The sequence below is a fragment of the Parasteatoda tepidariorum genome, chromosome 8 (genome assembly GCF_982258835.1).
Source record: "Parasteatoda tepidariorum strain Cologne lab strain chromosome 8, Ptep-v5.0, whole genome shotgun sequence".
Taxonomy (NCBI): Eukaryota; Metazoa; Arthropoda; class Arachnida; order Araneae; family Theridiidae; genus Parasteatoda; species Parasteatoda tepidariorum.
In genome coordinates, this window is record NC_141762.1 from 2,987,069 (window position 1) to 3,011,024 (window position 23,956).

A 23,956-nucleotide genomic window follows, 5' to 3' on the forward strand; every position below is an offset into this window, starting at 1 on the left:
GAAACATTATATTCGACGAGATTTTAAGCTCATTTTATTACAAAAATAGGCAGTTAAGCTCGTGTCGCTATAAGCTTCCTAAAATAGCAAATCGGATCTGATTGTTGATGACAAGCTGACAACTTCGAGATTTTTTAATTCCCCAGTATCATATTTTTCTAGTAAGTACTATGGGACGATTTCCATACTGGTGCCATTTCCAAGATGATCGCTAATTTTTTGAAACTCCCGTAGACTGCTGGAAATTTATCACAAAAGGGGACCAACTAGAAACAAGGGTAATTGTGAGACAAAATGAAAAACCCTAATCGAAAAATAGATATTAATTTATGTACCAAACATGTTTCGTATTTGGATAATTTTTTGAATTATCATTTATAATTAAAAGACCTACTAAAGAATATCACATCTTTATAGTAATTAATTCAAGAATAAACTTACTTTTTACAAAAATAGCGATATTTTACTTTAAAATTGCGTGAACCAACGAGTTAAATTAATGTAAACCGCATTATGGGATTTAAAATCGCAAAAGTACAAATTGCGATATTTAATTATATGAATCAGGAGGCATAATTTTTGGATAAAGTTAATGCATATCGCAATACATAGTTTTAAAATCACGTATAAATACGAAAATCGATGTTCGATATTACAAGCGCGTAATTGCGAATCGCAATATTGGATTTTAAGAAAGCTTATTTTATTTCGAACGCGACATTTAATTTTAAACATGCATAGATACAAATACGAATGGATTTTTAACTACTAGCAAGAATATGAGTTGCGATATTGGGTTTTAAAAATGTTAGATATAAATCCAACATCGCATTACTTGATTTTTAAATCCGAGAATAGGAATTGCAGTGTAGGATTTTTAAATCACATGAATTCGAAATTTTTTTTACTGAGTTTTTGCTCTGCAACAGAAAATAATAATTAATTTATAAAATCATCAAAATGAATAATTTTCTTTCTTGGTACTTGATTTGTTAAAAATTATAGATCTAATTTATTTTTATTTTAAATAATTTTTTTTATAATTTATGATAAGGTTGTATAACCCTCAGCTCTCAAATAAGTTAGGTAAGTAAAAAAAAGTCCCACCACCTTGCAAACAAATATGACCTAGTAAATCCTGTAAAACTAGTCATGGCAATTTTACAATTTTTTTTTTAAACGAATGCCTTGTTTTACTAGTATAATTAGTAAAACCAAGAATTTTCCCATCTGTCAGCAATAAGGATATATATTTCCTCTGCAATAGATGAGTACGGACTAATTTTATAGCAGTTTTCACCATGGAAACACGTTAAAACTGGCTTGAAACAGACATTTTTTTTTAGAATTGAGACAAAAAAAATTAATTATTATTTTTTAATCATAAATTTAGTTACTCAAATATTAAGTGAAATTTTATAATGGTAGAAGGGACTGTGTCCCTTCATTTATAAAATTTGGAAGGCCTCCTCCCCCTCAGTTATCACAGTCCCTGCATATAACTATAAAAATTATAAATAAATTTATGTGAAACTAATTTATTTATTTATTTCTTTAATAGATATAATTTAAATAAAGAAGAGCTACATAATAATTTATAAAGCCATTATGAATCATTGCTGGTATGTATTTTTTTTACTAGTATCTCTCTATTTATTATCTATTTATAAATGCACAATCAGTACAGATTGATCAACATGTGGAATTAAAATATAACATTTGACAATTAACATTCATTCAAAAAAAAAAAAAAATTTTCTCAGTTTATGAAATATTTTTATAACATGTTTGTTGTAGTTATTGGGTCTTGACATACGCATGCTCATTTTGTGTCATTAACTATCAATTTATTCTGATGATTTTAGTACATAAATTTTCTTTTTTCTTCTCGCAAAAATCAAATCTTTAGTGTTGTTGTTTCTAATCCCCAAGAGGCCCATCCTAATTAGACCAATTCCGTAAGTCCAAAAATGTCCAGAAAGTCTAAAAACAGATGAGGTTTTGAAAAAACCTTGTCGATCTCAAAATCGATACAGTTTAGAATATGCTCAGGCGAAGCCTGAGCAGTCCTACATTTAGTGCAAAGTCCAAAAGTCTTTTGCCCCTGAACATACGAGAGACACCTCAAGTGACCACTTGCAAAGCAAGATAAACAAGTCTGCTGGCTTCTAGGTCCCTCAAAAAGCAAGGCACTTCTAAGTTGTTTTCTGAAATACCAACTATGCGGAGGAGGAACCCTACAGAGGTTCATAAACATTTTTTTGCACTCTGCAAAGATCTCATTGAAAGTGGAAGGTAAATCTGGCTGTAAAGATTCCAAAGAAGCATCTTTAGCCTGTGAGTCCGCCATCTCGTGTGATGGAATCCATTGGAAGTGTACCCCAAAGTCCGCTGAGAGCCTGAAGAGCATCCCCAAAAGTGAAGCCGCAGCCCTGTCTCCAACATTCATCCAGTGGCTAAGGTGTTGGATTGAAGATTTGCTATCCATCAGTATCCATATATGCTTAAAGTCAGGCTCAGCAATATTCTCAATATGTCTTAGGCCATTTTCAATCGCAATAAGCTCAGATCTGAAAACCAAGCAAAATTCAGAATTTCTAAATTTGAGACTCAATGTGTACGTAGGTGTTTTAATAAAAACCCCACTACCTGAATGACCTTCGTCGCTCATGCTGCCATCTGTGTATAGTTGTAAAGCATCTGTTGGTATTTGACTAATAGTTTCAAGAGCCATTTGTCTCATAAATTCTGGATTGTCTTTACTTTTCCTGGATCAAGATCCTGTCAACTTCCCAAGTATCTTTTTGGGAGACATTAACACACTCAATGGGGATGCTCAGTTAATAATAGCAGAGGAAATGATCTCCTAGAAGCCGGGGATGACAGATCCCTTATGTTTCTTAATGATGGCTCTTGTACACATTACTCATTCAGCTATAACTCTGCTGAAGCTCTCGATATCTCTATTGTTAGTGCTGAGTTGTATGCATCATGCCGATGGACTGTTTTAAATAGTGTGGGCAGTGATCATCTGCCAATCCTGAATTTAACATCAAACTTTCGACTCCAACTGTTAGAGAGAACTTTGAACTTTTGGAATTTTCGTAAAACTGAAATGTTTAGTTAAAAATGAAATATACTTAGTAGTTAAAAATTGATATTTTGAATTACATGCATAAAAATTTTAAGGTTTTGCATCCACTGCATATTTGCTTAAAGCTGTTGTTACTCAGGGTGGCAGTGGTAAAGTTCACTTCTATTGGATCATTATTTTTTTTAAATTTTAAAAAAATGCAATTTAATTATTTTCTAAAAAAAAATATCTATATAACATTTCAACGAACTGGACCCCACTTTGCAACAAAAAAGTACCACACACTTTAGACATGAACATGTATCTTTTTAAACCTTCAGTAAAGTGCTATCATCTATCATTCTAAATTGCATCTAAATTAAATTTTCCCGAAATAGATTCGGGTGTGAGAAAGAGATGAAGCCGAAATAAACTTCCCCCGATATATATTTGAGTATAACAATTCGGTGCACTCAAAAAAATTTCCTTGAGTAATACTCCGGCGTGACATTTTGGAACACCAGTGCTCTGCCCGAGATTATTTTGATCATGACAGTTAAAAGGTTAAATAGCTTTAATCTCAAAGATGTTCAGTTGAATGCAATAGAAATGTTGGATTGCTTAAGAATTAGATTACATAATACTGTTTGTGTTTGGTACAATATAGCTGATTCAGACTTTGGATTACATTCTATTCGATGAAATTCCTTTTTCAGGCAAAAATTTATTTTTTAGCAATAGTTTTAAAATTTGGTAAATCCTGAAAGCTAATTTTAGCATTTTTCTTAAAAAAATTGTAAAAGCAACATTTGTATATGTAGTTCAATAATGGGAGAAAACAGTTTTAACTGAATCTTCTGCATAAAATACAATTTTGTGTGTTCTGAAATAGCAAAGAAGGAAAGAAAATACTGCAATAAATTCATTGTTGCAATAAATATCATATATTGCAGTAAATTCATTGAATATTAAAATTGATATTGTTAAGAATATTACTTTGGATGACAATCTTTATCATCTAAATCCCCTGAAATAGTTATCTAAAAGGATTTATTATATTTTCTTCTTATACAAAGTTTTTTTCTTTCAATAATTTGTTATCGAAGTTTAATTTTATGAGTTAGGTCTGAGTCAAGTTAATATTTGATTAGTTAATATTTAATTTACAGTCAATATTTTATATATAATTAATAATACAGTGTTTTCACTATAACGCGAGAATCTCGCGCATAATTTTCTTTTCTCGCAATAAAAAATTATTAACACGAGAAGTTCGCGCATGCAATCAATTTCAAAATGCTTGAATTTAGGAAAAAATTTCGTATTTTGCCGTTTTGAATAAAATTCGGTTCACTTTTCTTCCTTGATCTTTCATTATTGTGAACATCGATCCTGTTATCTAGCTTCCCTATTTACCAGTATTGTTCAGAACTGGTGAGAACAGCAGAACACCCTCCCCCCGAACCCCTTTCAGAACACATTTCTCTGCAACCACGTGTTCACCCTGCGTAAGGTTTCTTCATGAAAGACGTTTACATTTTTTGTGCATAAATGTAAGATGGACAAATACCTTGTTAAGGCGACATCTTCTACTCCGTAACGGACAAATGAAAATGAAACAAATGTCGGTAGAAACGGTGAAAATGAAACAAATGTCGGTAGAAACGGTTAAAACGAAACAAATATGGATATTTTTCGGCCAAATAAATATAATAGCTGATGAAAAAGTAGATATAGAACATTTTCCATATGATGATGCTGCAAAAATATTAAATTAGAAGATGTTAAAAATGAATTATAATTAAAGAAATATTTTTTTTCCAAGTCTATTCGTGTTTTTTTAGTTTTTAGAAATCTCACTTAACTTTTTGAAATCTCACCCTATTTTTGAGAAAGGGTGAGAAATTCTCTATCATTTTTTTTCTGTAATGAAAACACTGTAATAGTATTATAATAATAATATTTAATTTATAATATTTAATTTACAGTGAGCAATATATATAAAATAACTTTTGATCTAATAATCAAACTTTCACGTATTAAGCATCAATGGTTCAAGAATCTAATCTTAAATATGCTAATTATTTATTGTGGATGATATTTCAGGTTACAAAATCAGACACAGAAATGTAATTTCTCTAAATTAACATACCTTTTTTCGACAGATACCTTTTTTCCTGATTTTTAAAATATGGGGGTAATCGCAATTTAGGAAATACTGTCCCGATAGTCTAGACAGATTCAGAGGTATATATTTTATTTTATGATCTCAAAAAAGTTGTAATTTTTAGTTTGTATTGTGAGATATTCTTGGTGGTATCCAATGAAGACACATAATAACAAAGGTATAAGTTTAATAAAACTATAAAACATAACATAACAATAACATGCTTACAGCACGTAACAAGGTTAGCGATGAACATCTATTAGGAATGGGTATATATACTCTCTGGAAAGGTAAGGCAGCGCCGCTATTCAGAAACTACAGGCTGTCGTCGTTGACTCGTAGTGATGATGGAAGATGACGTCGGTTGACATCACAACAGTTTCTCAAAAACTATGTGACCTATCAAAAACCATCTTCAAATTTTGGATTTTGTTATTTAAAATTATGCAGATTAAATTAGTATCAAAAGTTGTATACAATTCAACATTTTTTCAAACATTTGTAAATTTAACAACAATAAAAATTTAAAAAAAAACATTTTTTTAAATTGAACTAGCTTTGGATAAAGAAGATTCACGATTGTGTAGAAACTTTTTTTTATTCACATTAGCTCTGGCATTATGATAAAATTAAATAAAAAGCTGCACATTTTTGGTTACTCTGCTGACTATACTATTTGAATCATATTCTGCAGTTTGCAGCTACTGTTCATGCTTTAAGTGTTGGAAATCCTCAAGTTTGTCCAGAAAAGAAATTTATGTTTAATTAAAGAATTATTTTTCTTGATTTCATTTAAAACAATGTCTGCCCTATTTAGCTAGCATATTTACTTAAGGCTAAATCTTAAATAGGCCTTTTTTGTTTTCAATGGTTATGCCCTTTTTTTTGTACGCTATAGATTATTTAAAAAAAGAGATTATCAGTAATATTTTATTTATATTATGGATATGTCTTTTTAAATTTTTTAACATCTTTTTTTTTCTTTCTTCTTTATCGCAGGAAAGATGAAGCAATAGATCTGGTTAGACGCCCTTTAGCTGAGACTGGGCAGAATGGAAGGTATGTTTTTGCACATTTTTATAGTACAATGCAGTAGTGAAGATTTAATTTGTTTCCCTTTTATTTGATAGAATCTTTTATTAAAAAAATTATGTTAATGTATTGATACATTTATTTATTTATTTATTATTTTTTTTTTTTGAAGAAATGAAGAAAATGGTAACTCACAGTTAGTTGAAAGTAAAGGACATCGGTAAGAATTGCTATTATTATATATTTTGAAATATTTAATTCAGTAGTTATAAATATTTTAGAAAAAATGTTCTGAAATTGTAACATCAGTTTAAATCAAATATTTATCTTACTGTTGTATGTATCCTAATTAGTTAGTTTATACCTATCCAAATCCTCTTTAAAATTTGTTGACCCATTTTTAAGTGTATGATGGTAAAATATCTTGTGAAATATGAACTAAAGGATCCGAAAACTGCAATTTTTCTCATCCCAATATGTAAAGTTTTTAAGTGTATATGTTTAAAATGTATGTAAATGTTTATTGATGTAACTATGTTTTATGTTTCTATATGTTTTTATTTTAAATGATTTTATTAATAAGTATTTTCTACCCTCAATAATAGAAAGAAGCTTAAATCAAAGTCCTATTCTAAATAAACACATTGTTACATCTTCAAAAGAGAGATTTAAACTCAAGAAGCATCAAACCTGAAAAGATTTTATGGTGGCTGATTTTGTATTATTTTATTTATTTATTTTTATTCACTAGTGTGGAGGCTAAAATGCTGATGATATCAACCTTCATTTTTCTAAAGGTTCCTCAAGATAGAATTGAGTTAACATTTCTTATATGCTAGTGAATTGGAAGTGTATTATTGTAGTGATACTTACACTACGTCACTCCCCATCCAGTATTTTATCTGGGATAGAATTGGATGAATAAATATCATTAGTTGATTCAGTGCCGTTTTGCGAACTATTTTGATTCATAGCTGTAACGGACTTTGAGCCCTGGTTGTGAGAGCTGTATTAAGTTGGCAGTTGTGTATGTGGTCGCTCCTGTGTTGCTTTTAGCAGTCGAATGTGTCCAAGCTCCAGTGCTGTGAGATTGAGACTGAGTTGCAACAGTGCAAGGAGGACAATATCGCTGTCGCAAATAGCTAGTAAACTGTTCAATGTGTACCATTCATTGAAGTAGGCGTGTTTAATTTGAAGTAGATGTTACTGGCAAGATAGCCATGTTCAGATTATGTTCGAAAGTCACCAATGCGAAAATTCACCTGGGAGAATAAGTGTTGTCACTTAGACGAGCTCTGAGAATGATGGCAATAGATCTTCTTTATATACAGCTCGAAAGCCTAACAGGATAGCTGTTAAGACATCTGACCAATGGTCTGTACTGTGGAACTTGAGTGTAACTTTCAAGAGTCAGGTGCCATTGTTCTATCGTCTCATTACTTTGAGGATGGTAAGGTGAGGATCAAACTCTTTTGATGCCCAATAAATGCGCTAGAGCTTTGAAGAGTTTACCCTTGAACTGGAGATCCTGGTCGGTAATTATCACTAAAGGTTATCCAAAGTGAACAATCCAGGTTTTGAAGAAAGCTTCTGCCATCATCTCTGCTTTAATGTCGGAACTGCTTGCACCCATTTAGTTAGTACATCTGTAGATCATCGTCCAGCAGTATGAAAATCCTTTAGATCGTGGTAATGGGCCAACTTAATCAAGATGTATATGGTCAAAGTGTTTGGACTTGATTGGAAAATAAATAATACTAGTGGTAGTACACTACACTAGTATTGTCAGATATATTTTCCAAAGTTTGCATAGCATATTAAAATATGTCATAATATGTTTAAAAATTAATATTATCATATAAAGTGTTATAAAAGTAAGTGCCATTTTAGAAATTTTTCTGGACTGAATTTTTTCTTTTCTTTCTGAGAGAGCGAAAAGATGAAACATCGGAATTTTCACACCATCTATAATGTGTTTCTGTGCATTGTATTCTTATTTAATGAGAATTCTGAAAAATTGTAAAATACCAATCTAGGAACAATACTAACAGTTTGATGCAAAAATAACTTAACTTTCGAGAAAGCGTTGTCAGTCATTCTATTACCTTAAGTCTTTGTATTTCACTCACTGTACTTCTGAATTTAATTGTTCATAAATTATCTTTTTCCTAGATCTTAAAATTAATAATGTTTTTAATTTTTATTAATATAGGTTGCAAGCTCAAATTGAAATGATTCATCGAGTTTTGATTCAAAGTGGAGATCTTTCCAAGTATTTTTTCATTTTATTTATTTTTTTTAAATATTCTATTCATGTTAAATTACATATATTATTACCAGTTTTAGATAGAAAATTAATAAGCTAAATAATCTGCTTAATTTAGTTTATTAATTTGTTATTTCACACTTATGCTAATTTTCTTTCACTATGCCAAATATTTTTCCTGGTGTTTTTTGTTCAAAAATGAATTTTTAAGCTTATTTATGTCAGTTTTGTTCTTAGTCCAGCATTCATTTTCATTGCATTTACTTCAGTTTCATGTCATTTCCTGTATGAAAATAAGGTTTATTTTATTTTGTTAGGTTACGAGAACTGTCAGCCCGTACTTTATACACAGGCAGCTGGAAACATGATGTACTTTCTCTTTGTAAAGGTATCATATTAATTGTGTTACTAATTGAAAAGACGCATGCAGTAAACATACAATTTTACAATAATTCATAATAACAGACAAAATTGTTGTTGTGAGCAAATACACACATTTAATCTTAAAATAGAAATACAAAAAAATGAAATGGTCATATTTAACTCTTATTTTGAGCAACTATTTTGATTCAAATAAATACACATCTAGTGTAGACTGCTTTTTCCTATAAATTGGAGAGTAAATTGCATTGCTCTTTACTTTATGAAGATAGAAATGTCTGCGACAGAAATGTTTGAGCAACAAATTTTCAAATCAATTTAACAAGTTTTTGCTTAAGAAATATTAAATAGAGTGCAGTAAATTTTGATGTCAGATCAACAAAAGGTATGTTGTTTCAAAATGTGTGGCAGGAGTACTAAAAATAACAGCAATTTTTTTTTTGTTTAGAAGAAAATAAGTTGTTTAGAAATGATTGTTGCCTACTCATTGCTTTATTAAAGTATAGAGTGAAAATTTTAAGAAGAAAAAAACGATTTTTTTTCCTCGTCTGTATTGATACCAAAAATAAATAAAAGTGCCTTCCTTTTAAATCTTTTCCACATTTGAGAAATGTTATGAAATATGATATTGCTCTCTTGAACAGCAGAAAAATATATTTCTCTAAAACTTTTCTTGGTGTGATAGAGGAAGGTTAGTAGTTTCATTATAAACATGTAATTTTAAATAAGTCATTATTGCAAACTTCTTGCAATATTAAGCTTTTACTCTAATTTGAAATAGCTTCTTTTTATCTAATTGTAGTTATTCAAGTGTTAAGTTTTATTAGTATTTATAAATCTTATTGTTCAATGTGCGATTAAAGCGACACCTTTGATATTTTTTGTATGATTGTGAAATTAAATTTGTTGATATAAACAAAAACATCACTGGATACTTTTCTCAAATATTTTAATATTCATGATAATATATTTTAATGATTGATATATTTTATTTTGTTCTATAACTGTTATTAAAACAAAGCTCATGATAAAAGAAATAAAACTTAATTATTATCATAATTTTTTGCTAGAGCTCCAATTTGCTTTTATTTTTTATTTCATATAATATACTTCAAAAGCATTTTCAAATAATTTTTTTTCTTATTATTTATCCATTATAGTTTTGGTAATGTTTATTTGAACTACCAGAGAGCTTAATTTTGAGGTTAATACTTTAAAACTTAAAGAAATATTCTGCATAAATACTATTTATTGTTCTTTTCTTAAAAAGGTTTGTCAATCTTAGAAGTTTACTTGAAACAATATGAAATGACTGTGAAATTTAAACATTTCTTCTTAAATGATCAATGTTTTGTTTCTAATTACTGTATTGGATTCTAAAGTTGAAATAATAAACAATTTCCTGCAATCTTTTTTGATTAAAAAAAAAACCCATCTAAATGCTTTATAAATAAATAAATAAATGCTTTGCATAGCATTTAAAACCTGTACCATAAATTATAGTATTAAGGTAAAATTTAAGTAAAGGAGTTATTGTATTTGTAGAAAAAAAACTAAAAGTGTTGGTCCATGCTTAATAGGAAAAAATTATGGATAAACATTAAAAACGAACAAAAACTGTGTAAACTTAAAATATAGTAGCACACATCAAAGTGCTGAAACTTACCCTCTAAGAAGCTATTATACTACTTTGTAAATAAAAAATTGATCCAAGCTTTAAGCAAAATTACAAGTTACTTTACATTTTCAGCAAAGGCATGGATGAATGCCTTTTGCTAACATTAACATGACCATTAAAAACGTCCCGCAGTGGACAGATCACTAAGACACGGCTCCCAGCAGATTACCGAAGTCAAGCATCACTGGCTGCGTCAGTGTGCGGGTGAGTGACCACTTGGATCAGTCTGCGTAGGGACCGAGGGTTCACGGTATTGGTCCTCGTTAAACTGTTCCACCGTAAAGTTCTCGACTTTGTGTGCAGGTCGTCAGACTACTGAAGCGGGGGTGCCATCCCCTCTGCAAAGGATCAAAATTATGATGGCATGTCTTCGGATCATCCTCAGGGATGTTTCCCAGACCATCGCCAATAGCCCATTGTGCAGCTCTAGTGCGACGTAAATAAACTACAACAACGACATTTAAAGCATTACAAAACAATCTAACAAAACATTGCAAAACAATCTAACAGAAACAGCATTCTTCTCTGACATATATGCTTTTATCTCTTGCCATGGAAGGAATTAAATTAAGAACTTTTTATTAATACCAGCAGGAAATTTTTTTACCATAGCTGCCAACTCAACTGGATTTACCAGTAGACTACTGCATTTTGCTAGTTTCTCCTGATCTACTGGTATAATAAAAATTCTCCTAGTTTTTGTACATTATAGAAAATACCCTAAAATTGAGTAAGTTTCCTAAAAAAAAATTCCTATTGAAATAGAATTTTTCCATGGATTATTGTTTGCTTGAATATTTAAATAAGTATTACTTATATATAATGAAGCGAACCTAATTTATAGAAATCAGTTAGAAACTTTTTTTATCTAAAATGTTCAGTTTATTTTTATTCAGAACTCCCTTTTTAAATTAATCAAAAAATTTTAATTATTATTTATGACTTAAATGCGTATTACTATTCAAAACTATGAATCAACATAATACACATTTCAAGCATATTTAATGCTAATCATGACTAAAAAATATTGCCGTTTTTCTTTTTTGATAACTATAAAAATCCCTAAAATTCCCTATGTGCAAAATATTAAGTATATTATCCAACAATTATCATGAAAATTTATATTTTATAACATCTACTGATTTTTTTTCTTCCTATCTATGTTGGCAGTTATGTATTACTGCATTAAAACTTGATGTTAATTCTATTTTTTTAATCAATAATTTAATTATTATATTGCTATGATAGCTTCCTTTTAAATTGAAATTGTCCACTTTTGAAATAAAATCAAAATTTAAACCTAAAAGTGTTATAGTGGGTAATATATTGAAAACATCCAATTAAACCCACTAAAATTCATCCAGGTCAAGGGGTTTCAGTTAACCCTGATCAAACATGTTAGCTGCCACATCACAAATGAACCACCTGCATATATTCAAAATGTCTTCATCAAAATGGTGAAATTTAAAAGCAGAAGAATTCAAACAATAAAAATTGCAAGAAGGTGACCTAAGGTCACAGAACTTATTGTTCAAAGTATAGATATTATTTCATCAAAAATTTATGAAGGCAATGAAGTACATTAAAAAATAAAGTTTAAAAGAAATTCATCTAAAAATATATAAAGATTTTTTATTAAATTTTGAATTGTCCACTCTTCTTTTAAATTATGTTGTGAAATTCTCATTATTAAGTGCCTTTTTGTTATTTGTTTCAACTTTATTCCAGAGGCTGTTCGGACGCAACCTGAAATCTATTATGAGCCAATCTACAGTGCTGTTAAAAATATAGCTATGAGTAAGTCATATTAAATAATTTAAATAACTATTGAACTATCATTTCTTTTCTTTTTTTTTCTTGTACTAAAAATAGGTTCTTTCTAACAGTGTGATGTCTTTCATATTTTTTAATTTTAAGGAATGATAGAATATCTCACACTTCCATCTCTTTCTTTTTATTTATTTATTCTTATGTCAAAGATTTTGTAGATACATATTGTATTGAAAGCATTTTGCTCTCTTGTCTGTTAGAAAATGTTACTGTTCAGATATGATATTTTCTTGCACATTGTTCTATGAACATTTTCTCTCTAAAAATTAAACTTTTAATCTAAAAGTTGTATAAAAAATTATTAGAGTGACTATAAAATAAAACTTTATTCATATTGTTTCATGGTTAAGCATTTATAAAAATAAAGACTTGCTAATTTTTCAAAATTGAAAAGTTTTGAATTTATTCTAATTTAATTGAATTTATTTGAATAATTTCAAATTTTTTCAAATAAAGTTAATGGTTAAGCATTTATAAAAATAAACACTTGATAATTTTACAAAATTGCTTGCTAAAATTTCCTACCTTTACAGCGGGTTAGGCACCCCGTATCCCATCTATTTTAACTTCCCTCTATGACTCTGTTTGGTGTCATCCAAAAATATTTTTAGCAAAATGAGTTGCATTTTAATCAACTTTCTTTATATTCTTGAAAAACATTTATTTTAATGAAAAAAATGAACTTTTTAGAATAAATAAAGAGGCTTTACAATAATCTTTTCTTTGGGTGTGTAAAAGCCATCTTTTTCCTTTTAAGCTCGGAGGATTTTCAATGAATATTAAACAAAAGCGGTTAAAATTGTAACTGGTTGTGGTAGGGATAAAGTACATGACAATGCATATTGACACGGAACGTGTCGGCATGACCGAGTGGCTAAAGGCACTCGCTTGGCAAGTTGGGGATCTTGAGTTCGATCCTCCAAGGTTTCCCGATTTCTTAAAAGACTATAGAAGTATGTAAACATGTATATAAGTAGTTTAAGATTTCAGTTATTATAATATAGGACGTTCTAGAACATTCTCTGATGTCATTTCTGTTTCCTGATTTAACTGTATATACGTTTATGCGTTTCAAGTGGAAACTGAAGTTACCATGTTCTGTGTATTCTAGGTGTTTGTTAATAAATCTATTATACTTACCAGCGTAAATTCTGTTCTTTCTACGCGACATTTTATATAAATAAAAACTGTTAGAATCAGCAAATTAAATGTTTTCTCATTGCTTGTTTTTTCCCCACCTTTTTCAAAAAAGTAAGTGCATATCTAATCATTATTATTGTTCTTTAATGGCACTACAGCCTAGGGTGGGCATCAGCCTGCCACACAATGTTTCTCCAGACAGCTCTGTCCTTAACCTTGATCTTCCATTTAGAGATCTTTAAAGTTCTTAAATTATTCAAGACATCATCCATCCACTTTTTTTTTTATCCGCTTCTATACAGTCCTCATTTTATCTTTACACAGAGAATTAGTACAAAGTAAAATACTCTTTATTTACTTTCATTTTCTGGAACAGAATTATGCTCATCAAACCGTATTCAATAAATCAGATACAACTGGAAATTTAGTTTAAGATTTTAACAAAAGTCTCATGAAAACGTTATGTTAAAAATTACGTATGATCTCTAAACATGAAACCTTTTATTGAAACTTCTAAATATTATTTCCTTGAAAATGTTATTCCAATTTTAAAACTTTAGAGAGAATATATATTACAATAATAGATTTATGTAATGTAATTCTCCATAAACCGCACTAGCTCTTTTGGTGAAAACAATGAAATTTGCAATTAAAACATCTCTATACCTAACCAGTAACAATTAATTTTCTCATATTATTTATTTAATTATCTGTTAATTTAAATTTTAAAAATCTATGCCAACAAAAATTGATTCATTTGTTAAATACTAGCTCTTAAGCTACAGAAAAATTCTTTTCTTTTTTTAAATTTCTGTAAATAATAAATACTTAAGTGCATATTCGTAAGTTTTGTGTTTTATTAAATATTTGTATCTAAAATTATTTTAAAGTATTTTTAAATTATTCAAGATTAAATTTGACATATTTAGTAGGTAAGTTTAAAGATAAGTGAAATGATCTTAATAACACTAAATTCCATAAAAGGTAAAGGCCCAAGTGTCTAAGGTTTAGATTTTTGTGTTAGATTATTTATCCAATAATATATTCTTTTTTTTTTTATGAGATTTTGATTTTTTGTTATTATTTGCAGTTTGGTTCACATTATATAAAAACTGTTTCATAATTATTCATCGAATTTTAAAAATTTCATGATGCTTATGACTCATTATTAAAATTTATTATATTTATTATTAAAATTTTAGGATTTATAATTTTTTAAAAATTAGTTATATTTTTGAGCGAAATTCATAAAAAAAAAAAAAGAAATACAGTGGATTTAAGCAAGTAAATCTAGTTGTAAAATGTGTTTTTATCACCTTCTTAGCATTTTTTTAACATTTGTTATAAAGATTTCTTTAGTTTAAAGTTTGTTATGACTATTTGCAATGCTTTTTACATTTAAAACAATTTATCAAGGAATTTATAGTGTGTACATTTTCAGGTAAAATTAGCAAAGAAGCGAGACAAGAAATTATAGCTGAAGTAAAGAATTGTTTTCTGAAAGGTTTGGTTATAATTATTATTTTCAAGTGCATTAATTATCAATTTTTATGATTTTTTTTTTGTTTTTTGTTTTTTTTAGAGGGAGAATTACAATTGGAAATTTTATGTGTTATTTATGCGTTTTGTATTTAGAATTACTTAACTGCCAATATTCAATGCGCAATTAGCTGCCATTAACAATAGAAACCTTGTTGAATTTAGTAATTTGACCTTGTACTTTTACAGTAGAAACCTTGTAACAAATAATTTACAGTATATATAGAATTTAATATATATATAATTACTCTTTTATAATCTATAATATTCAAATAGCTGCCAAAAATTATAGAAACCTTAACAAATTTTCTTCTTTAAAAATAAGCATTTTCTGAATAATGTTCCTTCTTTCTTTTAATGATCAGAAATGAACAAAAAGCTCACACCCTAAATATTAAGATATTTTCACTTTTTGTCAAGGTTCTGGAAAAAATGCTAAATTTGTCACTCATTTAAAGTGTCAATTTAAGAGAAAAATATAAAATAACTTAGCAGAATATTTTTCCTTTCTTCAAAAACAGTGTGATAACTTTTTCAAATAAAGACTGATTGAATGACCCGAAGGCATCTGCTATTTTGTTCTATAATTTTTTTCCCCTTCAGATTCATTTTATTTTGCATCAGATTGTTCCATTTTTTATATTGAGAGCAGTTGTAATTAGTCACTTCTTACTCGTACTATTAAATCATCAATAAGCGTTTGGTGGTGTTATCGCCTTCTATCTGTCCTGGGCTCAAATCCTAGCTGAAACTATTTCTAAAAAGATTGATAACCATTTAATATGTTTTATTCAACTTATTATTTTTAATTAACATTATTTTTCTTAAATGGAATTTTTTAAAACAAAGTAATACATATTTATTTATAATTTTTTTTAATTCAAAATATATAGATTATTTCGAATATAATTTTGTAATTAAAATTTTTTGTTGAATTAACTGAATTTATTTTTTCATTTTGTACTAAATAATTTAAGTTTCAAATTAATTTAATTATGAAAATGTAAAAGAAAATATATTATTATACTTGTTACAAAAAAAGATTAAAAAAAGGAATAAATCGAAAAGAACTATTTATTACTTAACTATTGCTATTGATTACTTAACTATAACTTTTACTTAACTAACTATTACAAACTTAGAACTATTAACTCATTTCATTGAAAATGCAAATTTAGTTTGCAGTATATTATGATTATAGTTACTAGGAAAAAAAGAACATGCAAAGAAGATTTAAGTACAAGGATTTTAGCAATGTAACAATTTCAAGGAAGTAACAATGTCAAGGAAGAATACAGTGAAAGAAATAATATGAAACGAATATGCACAAACACTAAATTGAAATGAATAGATTAAAAGAACAAAATTAAACAAATCTGTACAATTATTTCATGTTTTTTATATATTCCATTTATTTTAAAAACAAAAAAATGGAAAAATTTATTTGTATTACATGTTTTGGTTTTAAAAATTAAACTTTGAAAAAAATTGTTAGAAAATTTTTTTTTAAATTAAATTAAATTGTTATAGTAAACCTTTTTAGAATAGAAAATTAGAGATAAAATTCAATTATCTAGACAAGAGATAAAATTTTGAGGTACATACTCCCCTTGTTAGTATGATCTTTTGTCTCTAAAAATTGTACTAGGTACATGTTATATCTTCCTGTTGAATTCTTTTTATTTTAACTTTTCATTCATTTTAAACCTACCCATTTGGCCCTTATGAAACTGATGTTTACTCTGATATGTTTCTTTTTTACTGAGCTCTGAAATTGTTAGTGTACTCATTCCAAAAATTTATTTAAAATGGGTATTAGTATGACATTAGGGTAATTGTTGTCGACATTTATCATAAAAGTTACATTTTATTATAGTACAGAGTATAGCAAAAAGTCCCGACAGCAATTAATAATATAACTTTATTTTATAACCCTCGTTGAAAAGCCGACCCAATTTTGGGTTTACGACTACCAATATTTAACTCCATAACCTTGTAATTTTGAACCCAATCCTGAAGATAAGGGAACTCCTGGATTAAGTATTGAGGGAAATTTTTCCTTCGTGAAGAACTTTTTGATGGAACCCCGCATTTGGGTTACATGTAAAGAAAAACCTCCAAAGGGACTCTAACCCATGATCCATCTACCACTGAGGATATTTTACGTCAGCACTGCAGTAAGTGCAAGCTGGGTGCAGAATTCATTCCACCCATCGCTGGGATTCGAACCTGGTTCACCTCATTGGAAGGTGAACTATACCCTGATCCCCTGAGCCACCACAGCTCAATAGAACTTTCTTAAAAAAATAATAAATTGACAAAATATAACAAATAATAAAAATATAAATTTATCAAAAAAATAATAAATTGGCAAAATATAACAAATAATAATAGGAGAAGATTTTTACTACTAAATAAATTTAGTTCTTTTCAAAGTGGCCACCTTTTGCAGCAAATCTTAAGGAAATTTTTAGCAATAGACCTCAAGTCTTCAACCTTTAATCTATCCTAATTTTCTTGAAGTTATTGCTTTAGGGAGTCCAAAGATTTGTTTGGTTTAGGGTAGGCCTTAAACTCCAAAATGGACCATACTCTGTAGTACATGAAAATGAGATTTGGTGAGTAGAGTGGCTATTCTTTAGATGATGTCATGTCCAGAAAATGTGCTTTCCATCTACAGACCAGATCCTGTCGTTTTTGGAAGTTATGAACTTGTTGGGCAGTAAAGAGCTTCACGTCAGTGAAAGGGGAACTCTCTCAGTGACTGACTTGTGGCCCGTCTCAAAATGTTTCATTACTTTTGGAGCCCCACAAGTTTTCTTCTGTGAGAAACTGAACTTATTGAAACTTGTAAACCAAGCTGCTTTTGCCTCACTGTTCGGTCACTTATTACCATTTCATGAGTGATCTTTCTCGTGGCAACCCTCGGATTTCATTTAACTTGCTTTTTGATGGCCTCATAACTATTGAAAATGTTCACCTTAAGTTTTTGTTCGCTTCATGGACCATCATCGCCAAGGTCTTTGAAATGGCAGATTACATTAAACGCGGTTTTCCGAGGCACATTAAGCAAAAGAACAATTTAACACTGTCGTTTTTCGTGTTTAAACAATTTTAAAATAGCAAATCTGCAGATCTTTTACTAAACATTGCTAAAGAAGAATTAAAAAAAAAAACAATTGGTAAGCTAAGAAATATATAATAAAAATTTTATAAGTAAAGTATTTCTCAAAAGAAATGATTACACAAATTGAAAAGAAATTAGTTAATTTCTATTCTATGATTTCTAATAATTCTTTTGCTTAAAATGGAAAAAAAAAGCCTGAAAAAAAAAACAATAGACAGAGTGCATAGCTTTTTTAAAAAGTGCTTATCTTCGATTTTCGTTTTTAAAAAGGTGCTTTCTCTTAAAGGTGCTTTTTTCATAGGATGTTTTTGAAAAGTGCTTAATTTTCCCTTTTCCAAATTGAGATTTTTCATTTACCATGTTGATTTTCGCTACTAATTGTGCAGAAAGACACCGTTCACATTGTTCTATTCAACGTTTTTACAATTAATTCCACCCCAATCTATTTTGGCGCATCGTCAGTCTGTAGCGTTTGAAAACGCCATTTGATTTACAGGATTTCAAAAATTTTAATAATTGTCAAAAACAATGCCTAAAGGGTTTTTTTTGACATGATGGTTGAAACCAGATAAAACCTTCAATTGTCAAAAACTTTCCTACCCTACCTAATTATGATATTTTTTTTAAGTGCTTATAAATATTATTTGAGTGCTTAAAAGGTGCTTATTTTTTGTTGAATAATTTGGCTATGTACCCTGATAGATAACCAAAAAATATATTTTAAAATATTTTATAGTTAAAGTCGTTGACGAAAGAAATTATTATACAAATTAAAAGAAAATTAACTAATTTCTATTCTAGGATGCAGTAACTTTGCCCGAGTTTTTTGCCGCTCCCTATAATTCATGAAACCAGGAGAAGATTAAGAGGATTTTTAAAAAAACATTTTTTTTAAAAAATTTTTCTTTATCTTGATATTTTTTGTCTAAAATTAACAAGATAGAGCAGTGATTCTCAACCACTGTGCCGCGGCACTTTTGTGTGCCGCCAAATTTTTAAAATGTGTCGCCAAATATTAGAAATGATACAATAAAAATTAAAATGCTTTTTTTATTACGAGTAAAGTTTAAATTAAAGAAAAGTGTATAATATGTATAATATCATATATATATATATATATATATATATATATATATATATATATATATATATATATATATAATATTATATATATATACTTTTACAATTTTTCCGAGCTTTAACAGCGTGAAAATCTTTGTCATCGATTGTCTTGTCTCTGACAATCTCAAAATAAGTTTAAATAAGAAGGAAGCATTTAAATTTAAATTGTCTATGGCAATTTCAAAAAATGTTGAAATAAGTCGAAAATTTAATGACCATTAAAATTATTAATTAACAAAAGAAAGAAAACTAAATATGATTTTCAAACGGAAATAAAAGCTAATCATTAAAGTAAGCTATGCAATTAATAGTTATAAAAGTGAATTAGCAAAGGATAACTAACAAAAAAACATGCTAACAATTAATTAGCAAAAAAACTAGTTAACAAGAAATCACACAAAAATAGCAATGTAGAAAAACTAACAGTTAATAACTATAGAAAACAAGTTAACAATTAATAACTAGCAAAAAAATAAATAACTGTTACCAACTAATACAAAATTAGTCGAAAGAAATAATTATCTCTTAATAAACGTGCTTTTGTTGTACATATTATTTTATTTCACATTCAAAATTATTATCACTAACTATTTAACACAGTGTATTATAGGTAAGTAAACAACTTTTAAACTAATTTTTTTTTATTGTGTGCCGGCAAATTTCGAAATCGTTAAAATTGTGCCGCCACAAAAGAAAGGTTGAGAATCACTGAGATAGAGTATCATTTGTCATCACCACACCATTCAAAATAAAAAAAAATGAATAAAGGATTAGCTTTATTTAATGAGCACTTAAAATTTTTTAAAAGTTCTATGAATTTTTAGGTAAAACTTTTAAATAATTAAATTATTCAATTTCTAACTTCAGTTGAGTAATTTAATGCTTTATATTTTTCTATTCTTAGATTTTTTAAATGTTTACTTTTATTTTTGTTAAAAATAAAAAAACTCGTTAAAAATGCCAAAAAAACTCTTTTTCTGAAATTATGCAAAATAAAAGATATTATTCAAAAATATAAAAACTGGCAAAAGTATAATAGCAAGTAACCTTTTTGAAAATGCTGAGTGTAAAATTTTAGTAACTAATTTTTTACTGGAAAATCTTATAAATTCTAAGATAACGTTTGCGAATGATTGCTCCAATTCTAAATAAATAATGATTTTATGTTTTGCATGTTTTTAAAAATGCTGCAAACATCAATAACCAGTTTATTTCTGAAAATTAAAAGATATCTTAAACGTTTCCTCTCAGTAACCACAACCGTTTTATTGTTGAGTCTCGTTTGCAAGAAAAAAAGTCATTGAATTATAAAACACATTGTTTTGTCAATTCTTATTATGAAGATGTTTTTACAAGTATATTGATACTTATTTTCTTTTATCTTGATAGCTTATAGAATTGATAATTCTCAAATGATGTCAATAAAAAAGGATGAAATATGACTAAATATATGATGTCTGTGGCAGCTAATGGTAAGTAGTCAGATTTTCTATTTTTGAAATTCAGTTTTGATTAACCGAGATTTAAATCTTAATGGTTATTTAATGAGTATTTATATTTTAAATATGTACTAAATATGCACATTAGCTTGCAGATTAACTGGGGCAGTCAGCTAAAGAATTTACTGATTATTTTTACTTGATTATTTAGATATCGAAAAATAAACAAATAACATTGTATTAATTTAAGTAATCAAAAACTTTATTGTTGTTCCAGCAAATATTTTATTTTTATTTTAACGCATGCCTAGTTGGTAATGTGCTGGTTATTTAGGTAGTTTGTAGATTGTGTTGTTATTTTGAGACATTTTAATTGATCACCCTAGTTAATCTGCACATTGGCTACACAATTTTTTAGCAAAATTGATTTCTGCACTTAAGCGTTAACACATATACTAGATTTATGTGTTAACGCTTAAGTTTAGAAAATTATTACAATTTATTTTGCTTTTCTAATTTTTTTTTTTTTACCTTTTGTCATAGCTTGTGCATCGTATTCTGCAACTGCTGCTCTCAGCTTTATTTATTTCTGTATTCTTTCATTGTTAATTATTTTATTTATTTATTTATTAATCTTTCACATGTGATTTACCTTTTTTAATTTCTATTCTTGGAAATAAATCTTATCGTTTAATCATTGCCTTGTTTTTTTTTTTAAGTTTTTATTTATTTTATTGTTAAACTGTTTTTTGGAAATATTGCTTTTAGTGGTTTATTTGCTATTTTTTTTCATTTCCCGCTTCATTGTCATTTGATACAACCAAAGATAAAATACTGCAGCTGCCTGTTTTTTCTTCCCGTTCCTTCTTTCGGCAAATATCAGCCTTTCGTCAATAATAAATTCTACTTTTAAGCCTCAATATAAAAAAAAAAACAAAGTTAGCCACATCTGAAAAGATGTTGAAACTAACTCTTAATAAAAAGGGGCAGATAGTCATTAAAATATGTTATATCAGACTACAATGAAGTAATAAAATCCTTTCATATAAAAAGTTAGAAAAAAATGTTTGGATTGAATTTTATTATTCTTAAATGTAGCCTATTTAAAGATTCCTTATATGAAATTGATTACTGTATAACTTTTCAAACATTTAATTAAAAAATAAATAGAAGTTTTTAAAAATAAGCATTTTTATGCACATTATGTGGGTGCATTTCCATCATTTAAGAAATGGTGAGGTGTCAAATGACAAATCGGCAAGCGAGTTGCAAATGATGGAAATTTTTCCCGTGGTCATTTTATTTTATTTAGTCGCCACATGGCCCTTTATTGATAGTTGTTGTCAGATGTTAGGATCCCATGTTAAAAAAACTACTGGATCAAATATGATGCAGTTATAAATAAATCTGATGTTCTTATAAATTATAGTTTATGTCTTTTAGAAGAATGTCTTCAAAAATGTAATTTTTCATTTTATTACATAGATTATGGTATCATAGATTATGCTCTTTTTAGTACTGTGGTGATTATTTAAGCTTTGGAGCTTCGAGTTTGCAAGTTCAGATATTTTTTTTAAAGAATATTAATTTTAGTTCATTTGCAACTTTTATTTTTACTTTTGTGGCTTTAAACGCTTTCCCTATTTTCAAACATAATAAATTATTTCTGTTTTTCAAGCTAGGCTGTCATTCAGTTTTGGTGTTATGTTAACAGGAAATTTTGAAGAAAGCAACAGAAGATAATTTTCAAATAAGGTATAATACTATATTTAAGGAAGAATTTGGGAAACCGAAAAATGCCTGTTTGCTCTCCCACCCAGTGGGTAAATTTTGCACTGAAATTTCCTTACTATTCACTACTCTCCTATTAATAACATAGGGGAAATCTTTATTTATTTATTTTTTGAAGCACGAAAACTTGCAGTTAAAAGTTAGGAAAAAAGCTGGGACTGAAACTCAGAGAAATAAATGGGGTTACCCAAGGTTAGTAAAAAATATCTTTAAAAAAAGTTTAGGGAGTTCCTTAGAGGTAATCTTCATTAAGATGTGAATATATATACATCTAATGTGGATTTGTTGTTTTCATTAAAAAAAAATTATTTAATACATTAAATATCTTTTCTGTGACTAAAAAACTGTTCCAACATTTTAGTTAGTGTCTTTACAGCACTGTCTGTGTTTTAAACAAAGTTTTCAATTCATGTTTTAGCCATTGATAGTGTACTGTATTTTTTGTTTTAAATTGTTTATGTTAATAAAGAAATCTCATTCAGTGTTGAGTGGGTCGTACGGTATTAGCTTTTAAGACGAAGGGGGTTCTTAATGTTATTCGATAGTAATTAATAATGTAATAATTAGAACTTAGTGTAATGATATATATTTTTTTAAATTGCAGGCTTAACAAGATTGGTTTTGTCTGTTATTGTCTTAGTGTTTAATGAAATTGGAAACATTTTGTACTGTCATATATTTGTAAGTTTATTGTGATTTGTATAGACTCTTCTGTGTCAAGGCTTATTATTTTTTGTGTTGTGTAATAATTAAACATCTTTTCCATCTTTTGTAGTAATAAAATATTTTCTCTATTCAAGTATAGAATGTCTGATCAATACTTTTCAAGTGTTTAGTAATTCTTCAAAAAATGTTACTATTATAAAAAATTTAAACAATGCGGTGCATGGGTGTCACTCTAAAAAAAAATTCCAAGACTGAACTTACATTTTGACTAATTAACACGATCTAGCATTGTTTACCAGAATTTTCAGGTTAAAATTCGTCGTAAGGCTTACTACTTCCGCCTGATTTTTCTGCATAAACTTGGAAAAACTCACCATCCAATATTATTATTAGATGATGTTTTAAATCTAACTGGTTTCTTCAATATAACGTTTAATGTTACCTGTGGCAGAATTTTTTCTGACTTTCTGCGACAAACCTAACTAGAACCAATATCTTTCTGCAAGATATTTTTATCGTTATAAATGTATGTGTAATGAATTTATAATAATAGATGAAATTTGTGTTTATAAAATAAAACTGTGTAGATTTTTTTTCGTAATTTCATAATATAAGTTTACATTTCTTAATAAGTTTAAATTGTTTAAGTATAAATTTGCATAATCTTCGATAATAACGAAAAGTTATAAATGTATAGATCTGCAG

The 23,956-nt window shown here is 28.1% G+C and overlaps 1 protein-coding gene across 4 annotated transcripts; it reads left to right on the top strand.

Moving 5' to 3' along the window:
- Positions 1-33: 33 nt before the first annotated feature.
- On the top strand, positions 34-23,384 carry LOC107446453 (uncharacterized). 4 transcript variants are annotated; one of them, XM_043044726.3, is made up of 10 exons: positions 34-161; positions 1,562-1,622; positions 6,240-6,299; positions 6,445-6,492; positions 8,485-8,544; positions 8,856-8,926; positions 12,326-12,394; positions 15,009-15,071; positions 20,745-20,827; positions 21,338-23,384. In XM_043044726.3, the coding sequence occupies exons 2-9, from the start codon at positions 1,609-1,611 to the stop codon at positions 20,795-20,797; spliced, it is 438 nt and encodes a 145-aa protein (XP_042900660.1). In that variant the 5' UTR covers positions 34-161; positions 1,562-1,608; the 3' UTR covers positions 20,798-20,827; positions 21,338-23,384. The 4 variants fall into 4 exon arrangements, with proteins under 4 accessions (XP_042900660.1, XP_042900659.1, XP_087005846.1 ...); XM_043044725.3 differs by having other exon boundaries at positions 23,190-23,384; XM_087149720.1 differs by having other exon boundaries at positions 52-278; positions 23,190-23,384.
- The last annotated feature ends 572 nt before the right edge of the window (positions 23,385-23,956 follow it).